We start from the raw sequence: 24,719 nt of genomic DNA, 5'->3' as shown, positions 1-24,719 counted from the left end.
ATTTGGTCAGTCAATCTTTCAGAGTTTACTTGGAACATGAGGAAATAAAAAGCTACCATTAACTGCTTGGCCACTTCACTTTCCCCCAATATTCCATATCAGCCCAGACATGTAATTCATATATGTCCACACCCCTCCCCCCAGACTCAATGCTGTAAGATCCATCTGTCCAAAACTAAACCCAAATCACTGCTGATAACCTGCTGGGATGCTGATCCCTCAGGGACAGAGATCCAGAGGTTCACACTCCAGTTATAGTGTGGCGCTCTTCAAAAATACTTCCCAAGACAAGGCAGCAAATAGGACACACAACACAGACACCGACTAAGTGTATATATAGCCCAAACACTGAGGTGCTGAGGCAAAAAGCTGACAAATAATGGAGAGAAACAAGGGAACTTGGAGTATTCCAGGGACTGGGGACTGTATGACATGGCTGCACAAAAATTAGGCAGAACAAGACCACAAAAGGGATTTGAAAATGAGGATGTGGGACTTCATCTAAGGAAGTAGGAAAGTGGGTGGTAGTGCAGGAGAGAATGATGGGTGAGCTGACGGTATTAGAAAACAGTTCTCCTTCCCTATTGTCTTAAGGCAGAGAAATGATAGGGGATGGTGGGGGTAGCATCTTCTGCCCATTGTCTCTACGTTAGCCTCCAGAACAATCCTCTGCTCCACTGATTTTCACTGTGACTTATTTTCTATCAATTCCCTCGGACGAGAGTGTCTGTTCCTCGAAGAAAACAGGACACAGAACAGCACAATACCATTCAGGCCATTTGGCCCATGATGTTGTGTTGATCTTGGTACTGATTTATCTGAAACATCCTCCTCCCTGTATCACCCATTTCTTCTTATTAAATTGTTTACCTAAAACAACCTCATTTTACTAACTTCGATAACCTATTCTAGACACTACCATTCTCTGCGTAAAACATTTGTCCCTCACATCAGCTTTAAACTCCCCTCCCAACCTCAGAAGGTGTCCTCTATGGACCTGGACCCCAAGATTCTCCTGTACCTTTATGTTCGAATGGGCTCTTTCTCCTTCCATTTGACCTCCCAAAGTGCAACTCCTCAAACTTACCCTGATTAAGATCCACCTGCCAATTCTCTGCCTATACACCTGTACCTGACCTCTATCCCAATGTATTCTCTGATGGTACTTTACATTATCCATAACTGCACCAATCTTGGTGTCATTCACAATTGGCTAATCCACTAATCCACATTTCAGACCATAGGCATAAAAGCAGAATTACGCCATTTGGCCCACTGAGTCTGCTTGCCATTCCATCTTGTCTGATTTACTATCCCTCTCAATCCCATTCTCCTGCCTTCTCACTGTAATTTTTGACACACTGACTAATCAAGAAACTATCAACGTCTGCTTTAAATATTCTCAGTGACTTGGCCTCCACAGCTGTCAGTGGTAATGAATTCCACTGATTCGCCACCCTCTGGCTGAAGACATTGCTCCACACTTCAGTTCTAAATGGACATCCCTGTATTCTGAGGCTATGCTCTCTGGTCCTAGACTCTCCCACCAGACGGAACATCTTCTCCACGTCCGCTCTATCTAGACCTTTCAATATTCTATAGGTTCAATGAAATCCACATCCCATTCTTCTAAACTCGAGTCAGTACAAGATCAGAGGTAAAAAACGCTTCTCATATAGTCATAGTCATACTTTATTGATACCGAGGGAAATTGGTTTTTGTTACAGTTGCACCAACAAAGAATAGAGTATAAATATAGCAATATAAACCCATAAATAATTAAATAGTAATATGTTAACCCTTACATTTCTGGGATCATTCTCATGAACCTACTCTGGACCCTCTTCTGTGTCAGGACATCTCAGATAAGGGCCCAAAACTATTCACAATCATTCCAAGTGCGGTCTCATCAATAAGGCCTTAAAAAGCCTTAGCATGACATTCTTGCTTTTATGTTCTAGTTCTCTTAAAAAAAATTGGTTTTCATCTAAAATATATCACAAACAAACAAGAGGTCTTTGTGGAAAACCACTGGTCACGATCCCAGCACTGATTCCCCTATAACACCACTGGTCATGATCCCAGCCCGATCCTCGTGGAACATCACTGGTCACGATCCCAGCACTGATTCCCGTGGAACACCACTGGTCATGATCCCAGCCCGATGCCTGTGGAACACCACTGGTCACGATCCCGGCACCGATGCCTGTGGAACACCACTGGTCATGATCCCAGCCCGATCCTCATGGAACACCACTGGTCACGATCCCGGCACTGATTCCCGTATAACACCACTGGTCACAATCCCAGCACCGATCCTCGTGGAACATCACTGGTCACGATCCCAGCCCGATCCTCGTGGAACACCACTGGTCACGATCCCAGCCCGATCCTCGTGGAACATCACTGGTCACGATCCCAGCCCGATCCTCGTGGAACACCCCTGGCCACGATCCCAGCACTGATTCCCGTATAACACCACTGGTCACGATCCCAGTACTGATCCTTGTGGAACACCACTGGTCACGATCCCAGCACTGATTCCCGTATAACACCACTGGTCACGATCCCAGTACTGATCCTTGTGGAACACCACTGGTCACGATCCCAGCACTGATTCCCGTATAACACCACTGGTCACGATCCCAGTACTGATCCTTGTGGAACACCACTGGTCACGATCCCAGCACTGATTCCCGTATAACACCACTGGTCACGATCCCGGCACTGATTCCCGTATAACACCACTGGTCACGATCCCAGCCCGATCCTCGTGGAACACCACTGGTCACGATCCCAGCACTGATTCCCGTATAACACCACTGGTCACGATCCCAGCACTGATTCCCGTATAACACCACTAGTCACGATCCCAGCACTGATTCCCGTATAACACCACTGGTCACGATCCCAGTACTGATCCTTGTGGAACACCACTGGTCACGATCCCAGCACTGATTCCCGTATAACACCACTGGTCACGATCCCAGCACTGATTCCCGTATAACACCACTGGTCACGATCCCAGCACCGATCCTCGTGGAACACCACTGGTCACGATCCCAGCCCGATCCTCGTGGAACACCACTGGTCACGATCCCAGCACTGATTCCCGTATAACACCACTGGTCACGATCCCAGCACTGATTCCCATATAACACCACTAGTCACGATCCCAGCACTGATTCCCGTATAACACCACTAGTCACAATCCCAGCCCGATCCTCGTGGAACACCACTGGCCACGATCCCAGCACTGATTCCCGTATAACACCACTGGTCACAATCCCAGCCCGATGCCCGTGGAACACCACTGGTCACAATCCCAGCACTGATTCCCGTATAACACCACTGGTCACGATCCCAGCACCGATCCTCGTGGAACACCACTGGTCACAATCCCAGCACCGATCCTCGTGGAACACCACTGGTCACGATCCCAGCACTGATTCCCGTATAACACCACTGGTCACAATCCCAGCACTGATTCCCATATAACACCACTGGTCACGATCCCAGCACTGATTCCCGTGGAACACCACTGGTCACGATCCCAGCACTGATTCCCGTGGAACACCACTGGTCACAATCCCAGCCCGATGCCCGTGGAAAACCACTGGTCACGATCCCAGCACTGATCCTCATGGAACACCCCTGGTCACGATCCCGGCACTGATCCTTGTGGACAGCACTGGTCACGATCCCAACACTGATTCCTGTATAACATCACTGGACACAATCCCAGGCCGATCGTCGTGGAACACCACTGGTCACGATCCCAGCACCGATCCTCATGGAACACCACTGGTCACAATCCCAGCACTGATTCCTGTATAACACCACTGGTAACCACCTCCGGCCAAATTATCAACCTTTCCCCCCAGTCTCTGTCTTTCATGGACAAGACAGTTCCAAATCCATCCTTGCAATTTACCCTGGATCCCATGCATCTTTATCTTCTGAATCAACCTACCATGTGAAAGAAGGCCTCACTGAAAGACTTGGATCACAACAGGAGTGAGAACACATTGTTCCTTCACATGTTATACATCAAAACTCTGACCTTTATTTGATTTTAACTTCCATGGAATGCATAGCAGTGCTAGAGCTTGGGACCTTGGTACACAAGCCCACTCACCATCTTGCCAATCATCATGACGTAAGGCCCCAGGTATTTGTTGACACCGAAGATGTCAAGGACACGGATGTACCAGATGATGATATCCACACAGTAGATGACCCGTCCATAGCTCATGTAGGGCTCATTCTGGAAACGCAGCAACACACCACAGCTAAAGATGGTGATGGCCACCATGTCAGTGACATTCCAGTATTCCTGCATCCAGACCTTTACTTTCTGCCTCAGTTTACTTGGTTCTGACATTAAGATCTAAATCAAAGATGAATAAATTAGCAAGAACAGACTGCAGTGTTAATGAAGAAGCTAAAGAGAAAGCAAGAACTTAATCATATTGAATGGTGCAGCAGGCTCATATTTGACTTCACCACCTCCCACTAGTGACAAATATATTACCTCTGTGCAGGTTCCTGTTTACTGTGACAGACAGCCACGTTTGGAGGAGGAACTGGGCAATACACAGTGGCAGGGAGAGGGAGCAGCAATGCATCAGCCACATTGATCAATGGCTTCTGAGCCATACTGTTGGTGAACAGTGAAGTCTAGTAGGGTGGTGACCTTGGTCCACAGCCCACAGTCAGGGTCATCCCCTCTGGTACCCGACCAATCACATCCCTGTGTCAGTCTTTCCCTCTCTCTCTATGTCTGCCTGTCTCTCACTCTCTCTCCCCCTCCCCCTCTGTCTGTCTCTTTCCCTCTCTCTTTCTATCTCTGTCTGCCTCAGCCTGTCTGTCTCTCTGTTTAGCTGTCCGTCTCTCTCTCTCCCACCCCTCCCTCTCTTCCTCCTCCCTCCCTCCCTTCCTCCCACCCTGCCACTCCTCCTTCCCTCTCCTCACCCTTTATAGTAATTGGCCCTTTCTTGGAGCTTATAGCCTTTTAAGGAACCAGTGACCCATCTTCAAGGTTAGTGACCTTCCCCCATTTTGTAGTCATTGACACACAGCACAGAAATAGGTCCTTCGGCCCACTATCTTCACACTATCAAAATCTCTATCTGCACCATTCTATTCAATGCACTTGGATGAAAGCCCTCCCTCTCGTGGCATTACAGATCCCAGTGGCCACACATTTTAATTCCACGTCCCACTCCCATTCTGATATGTCTATCCATGGCCTCCTCTACTGTAAAGATGAAGCCACACTCAGGTTGGAGGAGCAACGCCTTATATTCTGTCTGGGTATCCTCCAACCTGATGGCATGAACATCGACTTCTCAAACTTCCATTAATGCCCCACCTCCCCCTCATACCCCATCCGTTATTTATTTATATATATATATATATATATATATTCTCTCATATCCCTTTTGCCAATCAACTGTCCAGCTCTTGACTCTATCCCTTCCCCTCCTGTCTCCTATCATTTTGGATCTCCCCCTCCCACTTTCAAATCTCTTACTAGCTCTTCTTTCAGTTAGTCCTGACGAAGGGTCTCGGCCCGAAACCTCAACTGTACCTCTTTCTAGAGATGCTGCCTGGCCTGCTGTGTTCACCAGCAACTTTGATATGTGTTGCCAGATATTTGACTGCAGCCTTGGTGAAAGGTAAAAGTTATTGATTTATCTGAGCTTCTTACCTCTCGGATTTTCTCAATCGCCAGCATTAAAATATATGAGATGAGAATCCATTCTGGAATTGAAGGCAAACTCTCCATCTTCACCAGAATTACATAGTTGTAGAGCAGCAAGTAGGCGAGATACGCCATCTGTAAATGAAAGCACTTGAGAGCTTGAGGGTGATTACATGGTCACGGAGGCACGGGCAGATTTCACCCCCTCAGGATCTTACCGTGTGGAACCAGAATTTAACAATTGGTGCATTGTAGAACTCATAAATCTTCCTTCCAATTGGGATACTCTGGTGATTTTCCACTCCATCTTCTTCATCTCCTTTTTTGGAAACAGCCTCGTTGTTGGCATCCTAAAACAAGATGTGGGTCAAGGAGTGAGTCACAGGCCCACACTCACTTCTGCAATCTCACCTTCTCTAATTTAAAATTGATTACTTTGAATTTCCCAGTCTGGTTAATCCGGTTTTCCACTCCTCCCCCAACCAACCACCAATCTTCTGACCTTCAATCTCCAGCCACACATCCCATGACTCTGCACCCCACCACATTCTCTTTCCAGATCCCACTTACCTTTCCATCTATTACTCACATTGTCCTCCTCCTTCTCCTTCCCCGGATCACCGTCACCGGATGCTTCATAGGATAAATCATCACTGCTTTTAAAATCCAGTAGAAGTATTGTAGGCGGAAATATTATTCCCAGCATAATCTGACAGGAAATCACAAAGAAAGTCTTGGGGAATTTGATTCCAATTGAAAGTGAAGTTACCAGAGTCACATTATTTTGTATACACCAGTTGGATAATGTGTACAGACCATGGTGGCTTATCAAGTGTTGAATTTATAAAGATCTTGTCAACATAAACAATCCTCACTGTCACACAGCAGGCTCTTCAACCCGTACATCTATGCTGACAATTAAGTACCACCAACACTAACCTCAATTACCAGCAATTGTCCGAAGCATCCTATGCCTTGGTAATTCCAATGCTTGTCTCAATATCTACTGCCACCATCCACTTGGGCAGAACGTTCCTGATTCTAAACACCTTCTTCCTCAGTTCTTGGCTGGATCCCTTCCAAACCTTTACCCTGAGCTTAAGTCTTCCAATTTTGGTCACTTCTGCTGTTGGGAAACATTACCTACTATTTACCCCCTCTATGCCCCTCATAATTTTGCAAGCCTCTGTCAAGGCCTCCTCTATCACCTCCACTTCAAACCTATCCAGTCTCTCTTCATAACTGAACTGTCTGATCCAAGGAAGGATCCTGGTGAATCTCCTTTTCACCCTCTCCAATCCCAACCCAACTGAACAGGTGAGAAGACAGCTGAAACGTCTCAATCCAAGCAAGGCTACAGGACCGGATGGTGTCAGTACCAGGGTGTTCAAAGCCTGTGCCCCTCAGCTATGTGGAGTACTTTGCCATGTATTCAACCTGAGCCTGAGGCTCTGGAGGTTTCCTGTGCTGTGGAAGACGTCCTGCTTCGTCCCTGTGCCAAAGATGCTGCGCCCCAGCGGCCTCAATGACTACAGACCGGTGGCATTGACCTCCCACATCATGAAGACCCTGGAGAGACTTGTTCTGCAGCTGCTCCAGCCTATGGTCAGGCCACACTTAGATCCCCTCTAGTTTGCCTACCAGCCCCGACTAGGAGTTGAGGATGCCATCGTCTACCTGCTGAATCGTGTCTACGCCCACCTGGACAAGCCAGCGAGCACTGTGAGGGTCATGTTTTTTGACATCTCCAGTGCATTCAACACCATCTGCCCTGCTCTGCTGGGGGAGAAGCTGACAGCAATGCAGGTGGATGTTTTCCTGGTGTCATGGATTCTTGATTACCTGACTGGCAGACCACAGTACATGTGCTTGCAGCACTGGGGCTCCACAGGGGACTGTCTTGTCTCCCTTTCTCTTCACCATTTACACCTCGGACTTCAACTACTGCACAGAGTCTTGTCATCTTCAGAAGTTTTCAGATGACTCTGCCATAGTTGGATGCATCAGCAAGGGAGATGAGGTTGAGTACAGGGCTATGGTAGGAAACTTTGTCACATGGTGTGAGCAGAATTATCTGCAGCTTAATGTGAAAAAGATTAAGGAGCTAGTGGTAGACCTGAGGAGAGCTAAGGTACCAGTGACCCCTGCTTCCATCCAGGGGGTCAGGGTGGACATGGTGGAGGATTACAAATACCTGGGGATACGAATTGACAATAAACTGGACTGGTCAAAGAACACTGAGGCTGTCTACAAGAAGGGTCAGAGCCATCTCTATTTCTGAGGAGACGGAGGTCCTTTAACATCTGCCGGACGATGCTGAGGAAGTTCTACGAGTCTGTGGTGGCCAGTGCTATCATGTTTGCTGTTGTGTGCTGGGGCAGCAGGCTGAGGGTAGCAGATACCAACAGAATCAACAAACTCATTCGTAAGGCCAGTGATGTTGTAGGGATGGAACTGGACTCTCTGATGGTGGTGTCTGAAAAGAGGATGCTGTCTAAGTTGTATGCCATCTTGGTCAATGTCTCCCATCCACTACATAATGTATTGGGTGGGCACAGGAGTACATTCAGCCAGAGTCATTCCACCGAGATGCAACACAGAGCGTCATAGGAAGTCATTCCTGCCTGTAGCCATCAAACTTTACAACTCCTCCCTTGGAGGGTCAGACACCCTGAGCCAATAGGCTGGTCCTGGATTTATTTCATAATTTACTGGCATAATTTACATATTACTATTTAACTATTTATGGTTTTATTACTATTTATTATTTATGGTGTAACTGTAATGAAAACCAATTTCCCCCGGGATCAATAAAGTATGACTATGATTATGACTATGACTACACTGTAGTGGCCTAACCACTGATTTTTACAGTTGTAGAATAATCAATTTGGTCTTGTATTTTATACCACCGTAAAAAAAACACAAGTGCCTTGTTTCCTCTCCCCCGGTACTGCCACCTTCAGCAATGCTTGAACTTGCGTACCAACACTCCCAACACGCTGGAGGAACTCGGCAGGTTGGGCAGCATCCGTGGAAAAGATCGCTCGATGTTTCAGGCTGGAACCCTTCGTCAGGACTGCAGGGGAAGGGGCAGAGGCCCTATAAAGAAGGTGGGGGGGAGGGTGGGAAGGAGAAGGCTGGTAGGTTCCAGGTGAAAAACCAGTAAGGGGAAAGATAAAGGGGTGGGGGAAGGGGTGGGGGAGGGGATAGGCAGGAAAGGTGAAGAAAGAATAGGGGAAAACACAATAGGTAGTAGAAGGAGACGGAACCAAGAGGGAGGTGATAGGCAGCTGGGGGAGGGGGCAGAGTGACATAGGGATAGGGGAAGGGAAGGGGAGGGAATTACCAGAAGTTGGAGAATTCCAAGGGGCTAGAGACTACCTAGACGGTATATGAGGTGTTGCTCCTCCAACCTGAGTTTAGCCTCATCATGGCAGTAGAGGAGGTCATGTATGGACATATCTGAATGGGAGTGGGAAGCAGAGTTGAAGTGGGTGGCTACTGGGGGATCCTGTCTGTTTCGGTGGACGGAGCGGAGGTGCTCGACGAGGCGGTCCCCCAATCTGCATCGGGTTTCACCGATGTAGAGGAGGCTGCACCAGGAGCACCGGATGCAATAGATGACCCCAACAGACTCACAAGTGAAGTGTGGCCTCACTTGGAAGGACTGTTTGGGGCCCTGAATGGTGGCAAGCGAGGAGGTATAAGGACAGGTGTAGTACGTGCGCTTACAGGGATAAGTGCCGGGTGGGAGATCCGTGGGGAGGGACGTGTGGACCGGGGAGTCGTGGAGGGACCGATCCCTGCGGAAAGCAGAGAGGGGTGGTGAGGGAAAGATGTTCTTAGTGGTGGGGTCCTGTTGAAGGTGGTGGAAGTTGTGGAGGATAATGCGCTGGATCCGGAGGCTGGTGGGGTGGTAGGTGATACAAGGGGAACTCTGTCCCTGTTGTGGTGGCGGGAGGATGGAGTGAGAGTCGAATTGCGGGAAATGGGGGAGATACGGGTGAGGGCATCATTGATAACAGCAGAAGGGAAACCACGATCCTTAAAGAAAGAGGACATTTCAGATGTCCTGGAACGGAAAACCTCATCCTCGGAGCAGGTGCGGCGGAGCCGGAGGAACTGGGAATAGGGAATGGCATTTTTGCATGTGGCGGGGTGGGAAGAGGTATAGTTGAGGTAGTTATGAGAGTCAGTTGGCTTGTAGAAGTGCTACACCTGTCCTTATATCTCCTCTCTTGCCACCATTCAGGGCCCCAAACAGTCCTTCCAAGTGAGGCAACACTTCACTTGTGAGTCTGTTGGGGTCATCTATTGCATCCAGTGCTCCCGGTGCAGCCTCCCCTACATCGGTGAAACCTGACGCAGACTGGGGGACCGCTTCATTGAGCACCTCCGCTCTGTCCGTCACAACAGACAGGATCTCCCAGTAGCCACCCACTTCAACTCTGCTTCCCACTCCCATTCAGATATGTCCATACATGGCCTCCTCTACTGCCATGATGAGGCTAAGCTCAGGTTGGAAGAGCAGCACCTCATATACCGTCTAGGTAGTCTCTAGCCCCTTGGTATGAACATAGAATTCTCCAACTTCCAGTAATTCACTCCCCCTCCTTTCCTCTATCCCTATGTCACTCTGCCCCCTCCCCCAGCTGCCTATCACCTCCTTCATAGTTCCGCCTCCTTCTACTACCCATTGTGTTTTCCCCTATCTCTTCTTCACCTTTCCTGCCTATCACCTCCCTGCCTCCTTTCCCCCACCCCTTTATGGTTTTTCACTTGGAACCTACCTGCCTTCTCCTTCCCACCCTCCCCCCACCTTCTTTATAGGGCCTCTGCCCCTTCCCCCTACAGTCCTGACGAAGGGTTCTGGCCAGAAATGTCGACTGATCTTTTCCACGGATGCTGTCTGACCTGCTGAGTTCCTCCAGCGTGTTGTGAGGGTTGCTTTGACCCCAGCATCTGCAGATTATTTTGTGTTTACAACTTGCATACCAAAATCCCTCCATTCATCTATATTCCCAATGGTGCTACCATGTCCTTGCATTTCACTCAAATCAGGTTTGAGTCCCATCTACCATTGCTCTTCCCATCTGAACAAATGATCAATAGCAAAACCGCAGGTTTCAGTAATATTCTGCAAATTTACTAATCAGATGTCCTACATTCATATTCAGATTATTAATCTATACAAGAAAAGTTTTAAAACAGTTCTTTGTGGTACACCATTATTATGAGTCCAGTAGCTAAACAACCCTCCACCATCAACTCTGCCTTCTCCTGCCAAGCCGATTTTGAATCCCAGTTCCCAAATTGCCCTAGATTCCTGGATTCTATCCCTTTGAACCCTGTCAAAGCTCTTTCTGAATTCCATGTAAACTATATTGCCCACATCAGTATATTTAGTTTTAGTAATTATTCCAATAACTGGTGCTATCCTCACAGGCCTATAATTCCCAGTTTATTCCTGCTGCTCTTCTGAAAACAAAGGCCCGTTTTCCTGTCCTCCAGACATCTGACACCTCTGTAGTCAGTGAAGATTTAAATGTCTTTGGTAGGCCCCAGCAATCTCCTCCCTTGCATCCTAAGGTAACCTGGGATATATCTCATCAATTTATCTATCTTTAAACCAGTAATAAATCTAACTAGTCCTCATTTTTAAGAAAACACGTTCTAGAATTCCATGGTTCCTTCCTCTTAGTGAATACTGATGATAATTATCCACTCAAAACTTCTCCTGTGTTCTCCTGTTCTGGTATCGAATGGACCCACTACTTTCCTGCTTATTTCTATACACTTGTAGAATGCTTTGCAATCTTCCTGAAATATATGCCAGTGATATTTTGTGTCCCTCTTTGCCCTCGTAATTTCTTTTTCAAAGTACCCCCTTCACTTTCTTCAATTCTTCCCATGTCACTAATTCACCCCTTGACATTTAGGCTTATGTGGACTTGACACCTTTAGTTTTCATACTTAAATGAGAATATTGGACCTATTATTTCTCCTTTTGCTTTCTTGTGATTTCTGTCTTGTGATTTAGAAATTGAACCTCCCCCAATTCAGGACCTTAATTTGTGCACATTTCTAAAAACTACCATATTAACACAAACATCATCACCATCTCCAAAATCCACTGCACTTGGCCCAGCTACATTCCCTAAACACTGCCCTTCTTTAGTAGGGCTATCCATACTCTCGTTCATAAAGCTCTCCCTGAAATCACTTCAAAAATTCTCTACACTTTTCACACTAAAGTAACCCCAGTTAATACTGGAGAAGGTGATATTCAATTCCGATTCAGATTCAAATTACCAGCTACTATCATACTTTAAATACAGTGACAAAAATCATTGCTTTTTGAACATAAACACATGTAACTAATGCTATTTAAAAACTGTATGATGCACAGTGTGGTGTCTAACAGCACATGGCAGCACAGGACTGACACTAGTCAGACACCGTTTAACAGTAACAAATGGCAAAGTGTCCCAAATAAACGACGGGAATCCTGACTATTTTTCCCATTCGGTTTTTATTCTTTAAGAGTTGTCCCAATTAATTGATTGCCCCAATTAACTGATGGTCCAGTTAACTGAAAGCCACTGTATATGTGCACAGGAGTCAGAAATGAATATGCAGATGTTTGTGAATTGTATTTACATGTGTAAGGCATTATACAACCCAAATTCATTCTCTTTCTAAAGCATTTTTAATCCTCTTACATCATTGTAAACAATTCCCAAGCAATAACAAGAGAGCATCTGCAGATGCTGGAAATCCGAGCAACACACAAAATGCTGGAGGAACTCAGCAGGCCGGGCAGCATCTATGGCAAAAAAGTACAGTCGGCGTTTCAGGCCGAAACCCAGCAGGACTGGAGAAAAAAGCTGAGGAATAGGTTTAAAAGGTGGGGTAGTGGAGAGAGAAACACCAGGTGATCGGTGAAACCTGGAGGGAGAGGGATGAAGTAAAGAGCTGGGAAGTTAATTGGTGAGATGAGGTGAGAGAGGGAAAAGGGGATGGGAAATGGTGGGGGAGGGGGGGTGGGGGCCATTACTGGATGTTTGAGAAATTGATGTTCATGGCAACACTCACAACATGTTGGAGGAACTCAGCAAGGTCGGGCAGCATCCATGGAAATGATCAAAGTTTCGGGCCGGAACCCTTAATCAGGACTCAATGTAACTTAACGTATTCTACGCAAGATTCGAACAGAAGTGGAGCGTCCCGCTCCCCCCAGATGAACCGGACCTGGTGGCATCCAGATTCATCGTCACCGAGGAGGACGTTAGAAGGACCTTCCTGAAGATAAATCCAAGGAAGGTGATGGGCCCAGATGGCGTCCCAGGACGAGTTCTACGGGCCTGTGCAAGCGAGCTAGCTGGAGTGTTTGCTGACATCTTCAACTGCTCCTTGCTTCAGTCTAAGATCCCCTCATGTCTTAAGAAGGCAACGATAACCCCAGTGCCAAAGAAGAGCAAGGTGGCATGCCTGAATGACTATCGACCTGTGGCTCTGACATCAATTGTTATGAAGTGCTTCAAGAGATTGGTTATGGTACAGCCTATCGATCAACCTCGATGCTTTGCAATTCGCCTACCGGAACAACAGGTCAACGGCAGATGCCATCTCTCTGGCCCTACATTCCTCCTTAGAACACCTGGAGAATAAAGACGCATACGTAAGGCTCCTTTTCATTGACTACAGCTCTGCCTTCATTCCAAATAAACTGATTCCTAAGCTCTGGAACCTGGGCCTCAGCACTCAGAGCTGCAGCTGGATCTTCAACTTCCTCACAGACAGGACCCAGGCTGTAAAAATAGGGGACAAGCTCTCCTCTACAATCACTCTGAGAGGAGAGCTTGTCACAAGGCTGTGTACTCAGCCCCCTGCTGTACTCACTGTACTCCCATGATTGTGTCGCCAAGATTCCATCAAACTCAATATGTAAGTTTGCTGATGACACAACAATTGTAGGCCGTATCTCCGGTAATGATGAGTTTGAGTACATAGGGGAAATTAAGAACCTGGTGGCATGGTGCGAAGACAATAACCTATCCCTCGACGTCAGCAAGACAAAGGAATTGGTTGTTGACTTCAGAAGGAGTAGCAGACGGCACGACCCAATTTACATTGGTGGTGCGCAAGTGGAACAGGTCAAAAGCTTTAAGTTCCTCGGGGTCAATATCACAAATGACCTGACTTGGTCCAATCAAGCAGAGTTCACTGCAAAGAAGGCCCACCAGCGCCTTTATCTCCTGAGAAAACTAAAGAAATTTGGCCTGTCCCCTAAAACCCTCACTAATTTTTATAGATGCACCGTAGAAAGCATTCTTCTAGGGTGCATCACAACCTGGTATGGAAGTTGTCCTGTCCAAGACCGAAAGAAGCAGCAGAAGATCGTGAACACAGCGCAGCACATCGCACAAACCAATCTTCTGTCCTTGGACTCACTTTACACCGCACGCTGTCGGAGCAGTGCTGCCAGGATAATCAAGGACACAACCCACCCAGCCAACACACTTTTCGTCCCTCTTCCCTCTGGGAGAAGGCTCAGAGCTTGAAGACTCGTACGGCCAGATTTGGGAACAGCTTCTTTCCAACTGTGATAAGACTGCTGAACGGATTCTGACCCGGATCTAGGCCGTACCCTCCAAATATCCGGACCTGCCTATTGTTTTTTTTGCACTACCTTACTTTCCATTTTTCTATTTTCTATTTATGATTTATAATTCAAATTTTTAATATTTACTAATTTTTACAATTTTTAATATTTAATATTTGTAATCCAGGGAGTGTGAAGCGCAGAATCAAATATCACTGTGATGATTGTGCGTTCTAGTATCAATTGTTTGGCAACAATAAAGTATAAAGTATGAAGTACCCAAACGGAATATAAGGTATTGTTCCTACAGCTTAAGTGTGGCCTCATCATGACAGTAGAAGAGGCCATGGATGGACATAATGGAATGGGAATGGGATGTGGAATTAAAATGAGTGGCCACTAGAGATCCCGCTCGTTCTGGTGGATGAAGCGTAGATACTTGGCGAAGTGGTCTCCCAATCTACGTCGGGTCTCACCAATGTACAGGAGGCCATACTGGGAGCACCGAACACAGTAAATGATCCCAACAGACTCACTGGAAGGACAGTTTAGGGTCCTGGATGGTAGTGAGGAAGGTGTAGCACCTGTTCCGCTTGCAAGGATAACTACCAGAAGGGAGATCAGTGGGGAGGGGCAAATGGACAAGGGAGTCACGTAGGGAGTGATCCCTGTGGAATGCAGAAAGTGGGGGGGGGGAGGAAAGATGTGCTTGGTGGTGGGATCCCCTTGGAGGTGGTGGAAGTTTCAGAGAATTATGTGCTGGATGCGGAGGCTGGTGGGGTGGTGGGTGAGGACAAGAGGAATCCTATCCCTGGTGGGGTGGTGGGTGAGGACAAGAGGAATCCTATCCCTGGTGGGGTGGTGGGTGAGGACAAGAGGAATCCTATCCCTGGTGGGGTGGTGGGTGGATGGGATAAGAGGAATCCTATCCCTGGTGGGGTGGTGGGTGGATGGGATAAGAGGAATCCTATCCCTGGTGGGGTGGTGGGTGAGGACAAGAGGAATCCTATCCCTGGTGGGGTGGTGGGTGGATGGGATAAGAGGAATCCTATCCCTGGTGGGGTGGTGGGTGAGGACAAGAGGAATCCTATCCCTGGTGGGGTGGTGGGTGAGGACAAGAGGAATCCTATCCCTGGTAGGGTGGTGGGTGGATGGGATAAGACCAGACGTACATGAAACAGAAAAGATGCAGTTGAGGGCAGCGTTGATGGTGGAGGAAGGGAAGCCCTTTCTTTGAAAAAGGAGGACATCTTCTTTGTTCTGGAATGAAAAGCCTCAACCTGAGAGCAGATGCGGCGTAGATGGAGGAATTGAGCAACAGCCTGGCACTCAACGTCAGTAAGACGAGAGAGCTGTTTGTGGACCTCACGAAGGTTAAGACGAAGGAACACACACCAATCCTCATAGAGGGATCAGAAGTGAAGAGAGTGAACAGTTTCAAGTTCTTGGGTGTCAAGATCTCTGAGAATCTCACCTGGTCCCAACATATCGATGCAGTTATAAAGAAGGCAAGAGAGTGGCTATACTTCATTAGGAGTTTGAAGAGATTTGGTATGTCAACAAATAGACTCAAAAAATTCTTTAGTTGTACCGTGGAGAGCATTCTGACAGGCTGCATCACTGTCTGGTATGGGGGGCGGTGGGGGGCTACTGCACAGGACCGAAAGAAGCTGCAGAGCATTGTAAATCTAGTCAGCTCCATCTTGGGTACTAGCTTACAAAGTACCCAGGACATCTTCAGGGAGCGGTGTCTCAGAAAGGCAGCGTCCATTATTAAGGACCTCCAGCACCCAGGGCATTCCCTTTTTTCACTGTTACCATCAGGTAGGAGATACAGAAGCCTGAAGGCACACACTCAGTGATTCAGGAACAGTTCCTTCCCCTCTGCCATTCGATTCCCAAATGAACATTGAACTTGTGAAAACTACTTCACTTTTTTTTGCTATATAGTATTTCTGTTTTTTGCATGATTTTTAATCTATTCAATATACGTATAATGTAATTGATTTACTTATTTATTTATTATAATTTTTTCTATATTATGTATTGCATTGAACTGCTGCTGCTAAGTTAACAAATTTTACGTCACATGTCGGTGATAATAAACCTGATTCTGATTCTGAAAAGGGGATGGCATTTTTACAAGTATTAGGGTGGGATGAGGTGTAGTCTAGATAGCTGTGAGAGTCCGTGGCTTTGTAATAGACGTCGGTGGATAAGCTGTCTCCGAAGCTGGAGACAGGGAGATCGAGAAAGGGGAGGGACATGTCGGAAATGGACCAGGTGAATTTGATGGCAGGGTGGAAGTTGCAGGCAAAGAGGATGAAATCGGTGAGTTCAGCATGGGTGCAGGAAGCAGCACCAATGCAGTCGTCGATGTAGCATAGGAAAAGTGTGAGATGGTACTTCCCAAGCAATGACGCATTTTTCAATTAGTCACTGCAATAGAAAAGACAGCAGAACAAAACCCCAGACACATTGAAACATTACTTCTTGAGAAAAGATACTAAAGGTACAGCAACATGATTTAATGAGCAAGTTCAACGGGAATATGGAGATGTGTGTTGTTCAGAGACAAGGGGTTACATTGGATAGATATGAAGGTGGATCGTCTGGTAGGTAGACGTGGTGTTGGTGAGTTGTGTGTGTGAGGTATGCAATGGATGGATTTGAAGGTCCGGATGTGCGTTGGAAAATGTCAGAGGATGAGGGGTTACATTGGGTAGATGTGGGGTTAAGAGCATAAAGCCATAAGAGATAGGAGCAGAATTAGGCAATTTGACCCATTGAGTCTGCTCTGCCATTCTATCATGGCTGATTTATTATCCCCTTTAACCCCATTCTCCCGCCTTCTCCACATAACCTTTGACGTCCTGACAACTCAAGACCCTATCAACCTCCACTTTAGATATACTCAATGACTTGGCCTCCATAGCCATTTGTGGAAATAAATTCCACAGATTCACCATCCTCTGGCAAAAGAAACTCAACCTCGCCTCTGTTCTAAATGAACATCCCTCTTTTCTGAGGTTGTGCCCTCTAATCCTAGAATCCCCCACTATTGGAAACATTCTTTCCAAATCCAAACTAGGCCTCTTAATATTCAGTAGGTTTCAATGAGATTCCCCCCTCATTCTTCTAAAATTCAGCGAGCCAGGTCCAGAGCCATCAAATGCTCCTCATATGTTAACCCTTTCATTCCTGGGATCATTCTCATGAACCTCCTCAGGACCCTCTCCAATGCCAACACATCTTTTCTTAGATAAGGGGCCTAAAACTGCTCACAATACTTCAAGTGCAGTCTGACCAATGTTTTATAAAGCCTCAGTATTATATCTTCGCTTTTCTAGGGTTGTAGTTAGGGGTGATTTCAACTTCCCTCATATTGACTGGCACCTCCTGACTGCAAGGGGGATAGATGGGGCTGAATTTGTCAGGTGTGTTCAAGAAGGACTCCTGACACAGTATGTGAACCGGCCGACGAGAGGAGAGGCCATACTGGATCTAGTTCTGGATAATGAACCTGGTCAGGTGGCAGATCTCTTGGTGGGGGAGCATTTTGGTGAGAATGACCACAACTCCCTTAGCTTCAGCATAGCCATGGAAAAGAATAAAAACAGACAAAATGGGAAAGTGCTTAACTGGGGAAGGACTAACTATGAAAGGATGAAGCAGGAACTAGCGAGAGTAAATTGGAAACAGATGTTCAAGGGTGAAAGCACAGAAGTAAACAGTGTAAAGACAGTAAGGTAGAAGGGCTGAAATGTGTGTACCTCAATGCAAGAAGCATCAGGAACAAAGGTGATGAACTGAGCGCTTGGATACATACATGGAATTATGATGTAGTGGCCATTACAGAGACTTGGCTGGCACCAGGGCAGGAATGGATTCTCAATATTCCTGGATTTCAGTGCTTCAAAAGGGATAGAGAGGGCGGAAAAAGGGGAGGAGGGGTGGCATTACTGGTCAGGGATACTATTACAGCTACAGAAAGGGTGGGTAATGTAGCAGGATCCTCTTTTGAGTCAGTATGGGTGGAAGTCAGGAACAGGAAGGGAGCAGTTACTCTATTGGGAGTATTCTATAGGGCCCCTGGTAGCAGTAGAGATACAGAGGAGCAGATTGGGAGGTAGATTTTGGAAAGGTGCAAAAATAACAGGGTTGTTATCATGGGTGACTTTAACTTCCCTAATATTGATTGGCACCTGATTAGTTCCAAGGGTTCAGATGGGGCAGAGTTTGTTAAGTGTGTCCAGGACGGATTCCTGTCACAGTATGTGGACAGGCCGACCAGGGGGAATGCCATACTAGATCTAGTACTAGGTAATGAACCGGGTCAGATCACAGATCTCTCAGTGGGTGAGCATCTGGGGGACAGTGACCACCGTTCCCTGGCCTTTAGCATTAGCATGGAAAAGGATAGAATCAGAGAGGACAGGAAAATGTTTAATTGGGGAAAGGCAAATTATGAGGCTATAAGCTAGAACTTGCGGGTGTGAATTGGGATGATGTTTTTGCAGGGAAATGTACTATGGACATGTGGTCGATGTTTAGAGATCTCTTGTAAGGGATAAATTTGTCCCGGTGAGGAAGATAAAGGTGAAGGAACCATGGGTGACAAGTGAGGTGGAAAATCTAGTCAGGTGGAAGAAGGCAGCATACATAAGGTTTAGGAAGCAAGGATCAGATGGATCTATTGAGGAATATAGGGAAGCAAGAAAGGAGCTTAAGAAGGGGCTGAGTAGAGCAAGAAGGGGGCATGAGAAGGCCTTGGCGAGTAGGGTAAAGGAAAACCCCAAGGCATTCTTCAATTATGTGAAGAAAAAAAGGATGACAGGAGTGAAGGTAGGACTGATTAGAGATAAAGGTGGGAAGATATGCCTGGAGGCTGTGGAAGTGAGCGAGGTCCTCAATGAATACTTCTCTTCGGTATTCACCAATGAGAGGGAACTTGATGATGGTGAGGACAATATGAGTGAGGTTGATGTTCTGGAGCATGTTGATATTAAGGGAGAGGAGGTGTTGGAGTTGTTAAAATACATTAGGACAGATAAGTCCCTGGGGCCTGATGGAATATTCCCCAGGCTGCTCCACGAGGCGAGAGGAGAGATTGCTGAGCCTCTGGCTAGGACCTTTATGTCCTCGTTGTCCACGGGAATGGTACCGGAGGATTGGAGGGAGGCGAATGTTATTCCCTTGTTCAAAAAAGGTAGTAGGGATAGTCCAGGTAATTATAGACCAGTGAGCCTTATGTCTGTGGTGGGAAAGCTGTTGGAAAAGATTCTTAGAGATAGGATCTATAGGCATTTAGAGAATCATGGTCTGATCAGGGACAGTCAGCATGGCTTTGTGAAGGGCAGATCGTGTCTAACAAGCCTGATAGAGTTCTTTGATGAGGTGACCTGGCATATAGATGACGGTAGTGCAGTGGATGTGATCTATATGGATTTTAGTAAGGCATTTGACAAGGTTCCACACGGTAGGTTTATTCAGAAAGTTAAAAGGCATGGGATCCAGGGAAGTTTGGCCAGGTGGATTCAGAATTGACTTGCCTGCAGAAGGCAGAGGGTGGTGGTGGAGGGAGTACATTCAGATTGGAAGATTGTGACTAGTGGTGTCCCACAAGGATCTGTTCTGGGACCTCTACTTTTCATGATTTTTATTAACGATCTGGATGTGGGGGTAGAAGGGTGGGTTGGCAAGTTTGCAGACGACACAAAGGTTGGTGGTGTTGTAGATAGTGTAGAGGATTGTCAAAGATTGCAGAGAGATATTGATAGGATGCAGTAGTGGGCTGAGAAGTGGCAGATGGAGTTCAACCCGGAGAAGTGTGAGGTGGTACACTTTGGAAGGACAAACTCCAAGGCAGAGTACAAAGTAAATAGCAGGATACTTGGTAGTGTGGGGGAGCAGAGGGATCTCGGGGTACATGTCCACAGATCCCTGAAAGTTGCCTCACAGGTGGATAGGGTAGTTAAGAAAGCTTATGGGGTGTTAGCTTTCATAAGTCGAGGGATAGAGTTTAAGAGTCGCGATGTAATGATGCAGCTCTATAAAACTCTGGTTAGGCCACACTTGGAGTACTTGTCCAGTTCTGGTCACCTCACTATAGGAAGGATGTGGAAGCATTGGAAAAGGTACAGAGGAGATTTACCAGGATGCTGCCTGGTTTAGGAAGTATGCATTATGATCAGAGATTAAGGGAGCTAGGACTTTACTCTTTGGAGAGAAGGAGGATGAGAGGAGACATGATAGAGGTGTACAAGATAATAAGAGGAATAAATAGAGCGGATAGCCAGCGCCTCTTCCCCAGGACACCACTGGTCAATACAAGAGGACATGGCTTTAAGGTAAGGGGTGGGAAGTTCAAGGGGGATATTAGAGGAAGGTTTTTTACTCAGAGAGTGGTTGGTGCGTGGAATGCAGTGCCTGAGTCAGTGGTGGAGGCAGATACACTGGTGAAGTTTAAGAAACTACTAGATAGGTATATGGAGGAATCTAAGGTGGGGGCTTATATGGTAGACAAGGTTTGAGGGTCGGCACAACATTGTGGGCCGAAGGGCCTGTACTGTGCTGTACTATTCTATGTTCTATGTTCTAAGTAATGTGGAGGAAGTTTAGGGACCACTTGTGCTGGGTTCAGGATAGGATTGTCCCACTGAAACAAGAAAAAAATGGTATGAAAAGGGAACCGTAGCTGACAAAACACGTGAGGCAACTCGTCAAGAAGAAGAAGGAAGCGTATGTTAGATATAAGAAGCAGGAAGCAGGAGGGGCTCATGAGAAATATAGGGTAGCCAGGAAGGAGCTTAAGAAAGGACTTAGGAGAGCTCGAAGGGGGCATGAGAAGGCCTTGGCATGTAGGATTAAGGAGAACCCCAAGGCGTTCTATGCATATGTGAAGAACAGAAGGATGACAGGAATGAAGGTGGGGCCACTAAAGGATAAAGAAGGCAACATGTGCCTGGAGGTGGAGGAGGTTGGGGAGGTCCTGGATGAGTACCTTGCTTCATTATTCACAAGCGAAAAGGACCTTGATCAGGGTGAGGTCGAAATAGAACAGGCTTGTGTGTTGGACAATGTGGAGATTAAGGAAGAAGAAGTGTTGGATCTTCTTAAAAACATCAAGATTGATAATCCCCAGGGCCGGACGTGATATACTCCAGGTTGCTGTGGGAAGTGAGAGAAGAGATCGCTGGAGCAGCAGCTCTGATCTTTGAATCCTCTTTGGCTGCAGGGGAGGTGCCGGAGGATTGGAGAATGGCAAATGTAGTTCCCTTGTTTAAAAAAGGTAATAGGGAGAATCCTGGGAACTACAGACCAGTGAGTCTTACGTCGGTGGTCTGCAAACTATTGGAAAGGATTCTTAAGGATAGGATCTACGAGCACTTGGAGAAGTACAGTCTACTCAAGGATAGTCAACATGGCTTTGTGAAGGGAAGGTCGTGCTTCACAAGCCTAATTGAGTTTTTTGAAGAGGTAACAAAAGAAATTGATGAGGGTAGGGCAGTAGATGTGGTCTACATGGATTTTAGCAAGGCATTTGACAAGGTCCCCCACGAGAGACTCATCCAGAAAGTCATGAGGCATGGGATCAGTGGAACCTTGGCTGTTTGGATAAAAAAATTGGCTTACAGGAAGAAAGCAGAAGGTAGTAGTGGAAGGAAAGTATTCTGTCTGGAGGTCGGTGACTAGTGGAGTGCCACTAGGATCTGCCCTGGGACCCCTGCTCTTTGTGATTTTTATAAATGATCTGGATGAAGAGGCGGAAGGATGAGTGAGTAAGCTTGTGGATGAAACAAAGATTGGAGGAGTTGCAGATGGAGCTGTAGGTTGTCAAAGGTTACAAGAGGATGTAGACAGGATGCAGAGTTGAGCAGAAAAGCGGCAGATGGAGCTCAATCCGGATAAGTGTAAGGTGATGCATTTTGGAAGGACAAACCAGGAGGCTGAGTTAATGGTCGGTTACTTAAGAGTGTGGATGAACAGAGGGACCTTGGGGTTCAAATCCATACATCCCTCAAGGTCGCTGCACAGGTTGATAGGATAGTTAAGAAGGCCTATGGGATGCTAGGCTTCATTAATAGGGGGATTGAGTTCAGGAGTAGAGAGGTCATGTTGCAACTCTACAAATCTCTAGTGAGCACACGAGCATTGTGTTCAGTTCTGGTCACCTCATTATAGGAAGGATGTGGAAGCTATGGAGAGGGTGCAGAGGAGATTTACCAGGATGTTGCCTCGATTGGAAAACAAGTCTTATGAGGCAAGGTTAGCAGAGCTGGGACTCTTCTCTTTGGAGCGTAGAAGGATGAGAGGAGACTTGATAGAGGTCTACAAGATTGTGATAGGCATAGATAGGGTGGATAGCCAGTACTTGTTTCCCAGGGCACGAACAGCAAACACCAGAGGGCATATGTACAAAATTAAGGGAGGGAAGTTTAGAGGAGACATCAGGGGTAAGTTTTTTTACACAGAGGGTTGTGGGTGCCTGGAATGACTTGCCAGGGATGGTGGTGGAGGCTAAAACATTAGGGGTATTTAAAAGCCTCTTGGACAGGCACATGGATGAAAGAAAAATAGAGGGTTACGGGGTAGTGTGGGTATAGTACTTTTGTTTAAGGAATATATGGGTCGGCAGAATATCGAGGGCCAAAGGGCCTGTACTGTGCTGTAGTATTCTAGTGTCTAGTTCTAGTGTCTAATATTCAACATTGCATTTGCTTTGCTTACCTCCAACTCAATCTGCAAGTTAACCTTTCAGGAACCTTGCACAAGGGCTCCCAGGTCCCTCTGCACCACAGATTTTTAAATTTTTTCCACTTTAGAAAAGTCCACGCCTTTATTCCTTCTATCAAAGTGCATTATCATCCATATACTTCCCTACACTATATGCCTTCTGCCACTTTGCTCATTCTCTCAATCTGCCTGAGTCCTTCTGCAGACACCCTGCTTCCTCAACACTACCCGCTGCTCCACCTATCTTTGTATCCTCTGCAAACCTGCCCACGAAGCCATCAATTTCATATCAAAATAATCAGTTCAAAGTTCAAAGTAAAATTCATTATCAGAGTACATAAATGTCACCACATACAACCCTGAGATTCTTTCTCCAGCGGGCATACTTAGCAAATCTATAGAACAGTAACTGTAAACAGGATCAGTGGATAACAAACTATGCAAATGCAAATATAAATAAATAGCAGTAAATAATGAGTGCATGAAACAACAAGATAAAGAGTCCTTAAAGTGAGACCATTGGTAGTGGGAACACCAGAAAAGAATGAGTGTAGCTATCCCCTTTTGTTCAGGACCCTGATGACTGAGGGATAGTAACGTGATGGAGTCCTGAGGTACTTGTATCTTCTACCTGATGGTAGCAGCGAGAAAAGAGGTGCTAAGGATCTTTGATGATGGATATTGCTTTTCTACGGCAATGTTTCATGATGTGCTGAGACAAAACCACTACCTTTGGTGGAATTTTCCATTCAAAAGCATTGGTGTTTCCATACCAGGCCAGTCAGCACACTTTCCACCACAACCCAATACAAGTTTGCCACACACTCCTGAGGAAGTAGAGGTGCTGTCATGCTTTGCAATTACATTTATATGATGGGTCCAAGACAGGTCGCCTGAGATAGTGACACCCAGGAATTTAAAGTTACTCCAGTGATTAAGAGATTAAGAGTACATGGTATTATAGGAAACGTTACTGGCATGGTTAGAGCACTGACTGATTTGAAGGAGGCAGTAAATGGGAAAAAAATATCCTTTTCTGGTTGGCTGCCAGTGACTAGTGGTGTTCCGCAGGGGTTGGTGTTGGGACAACTTCTTTTTATGCTGTATATCAATTATTTAGATGATGGCATAAATGGCTTTGCTATCAAGTTTTCAGATGGCTGTGCCCCTTGACAATAGGTACTCCTGTTTGAGTACTGTTGGGGGGAACAGCTTACCTGGGGGAAGCGACAGTGGCCGTGCCTCCGGCACACAGTCCGGCCCTGTAGCTCAGAAGGGTAGGGAAAGGAAGAGGAGGGCAGTTGTGATAGGGGACTCGATAGTAAGGGGGTCAGATAGGTGATTCTGTGGACGCAGTCCAGAGACCCGGATGGTAGTTTGCCTCCCTGGTGCCAGGGTCCGGGATATTTCTGATCGTGTCCAAGATATCCTGAAGTGGGAGGGTGAAGAGCCAGAGGTCGTGGTACATATAGGTACCAATGACATAGGTAGGAAAAGGGAAGAGGCCCTGAAAGGAGAATATAGGGAGCTAGGAAGGGAGTTGAGAAAAAGGACTGCAAAGGTAGTAATCTCGGGATTACTGCCTGTGCCACGCGACAGTGAGAGTAGGAATGCGATGAGGTGGAGGATAAATGCGTGGCTGAGGGATTGGAGCAGGGGGCAGGGAGT

General features: G+C 46.6%; 1 protein-coding gene across 1 annotated transcript in view; it reads right to left on the bottom strand.

The window, feature by feature from the left end:
- Positions 1-24,719, bottom strand: part of LOC140212235 (transient receptor potential cation channel subfamily M member 1-like) — a 333,942-nt gene that overhangs the window by 26,879 nt on the left and 282,344 nt on the right. Inside the window, exons 18-21 of the mRNA XM_072282961.1 lie at positions 6,297-6,416; positions 5,926-6,057; positions 5,714-5,842; positions 4,139-4,390 (exon numbers count right to left, since the gene is read on the bottom strand). Coding sequence (XP_072139062.1) covers positions 4,139-4,390; positions 5,714-5,842; positions 5,926-6,057; positions 6,297-6,416 — 633 coding nt within the window. The remainder of the gene's footprint in view (positions 1-4,138; positions 4,391-5,713; positions 5,843-5,925; positions 6,058-6,296; positions 6,417-24,719) is intronic.

Source organism: Mobula birostris, chromosome 18, assembly GCF_030028105.1.
Source record: "Mobula birostris isolate sMobBir1 chromosome 18, sMobBir1.hap1, whole genome shotgun sequence".
In the NCBI taxonomy this organism is placed as follows: domain Eukaryota; kingdom Metazoa; phylum Chordata; class Chondrichthyes; order Myliobatiformes; family Myliobatidae; genus Mobula; species Mobula birostris.
The sequence above is the reverse complement of the archived record's forward strand: the minus strand, read 5'-3'. Positions and strand labels throughout refer to the sequence as shown.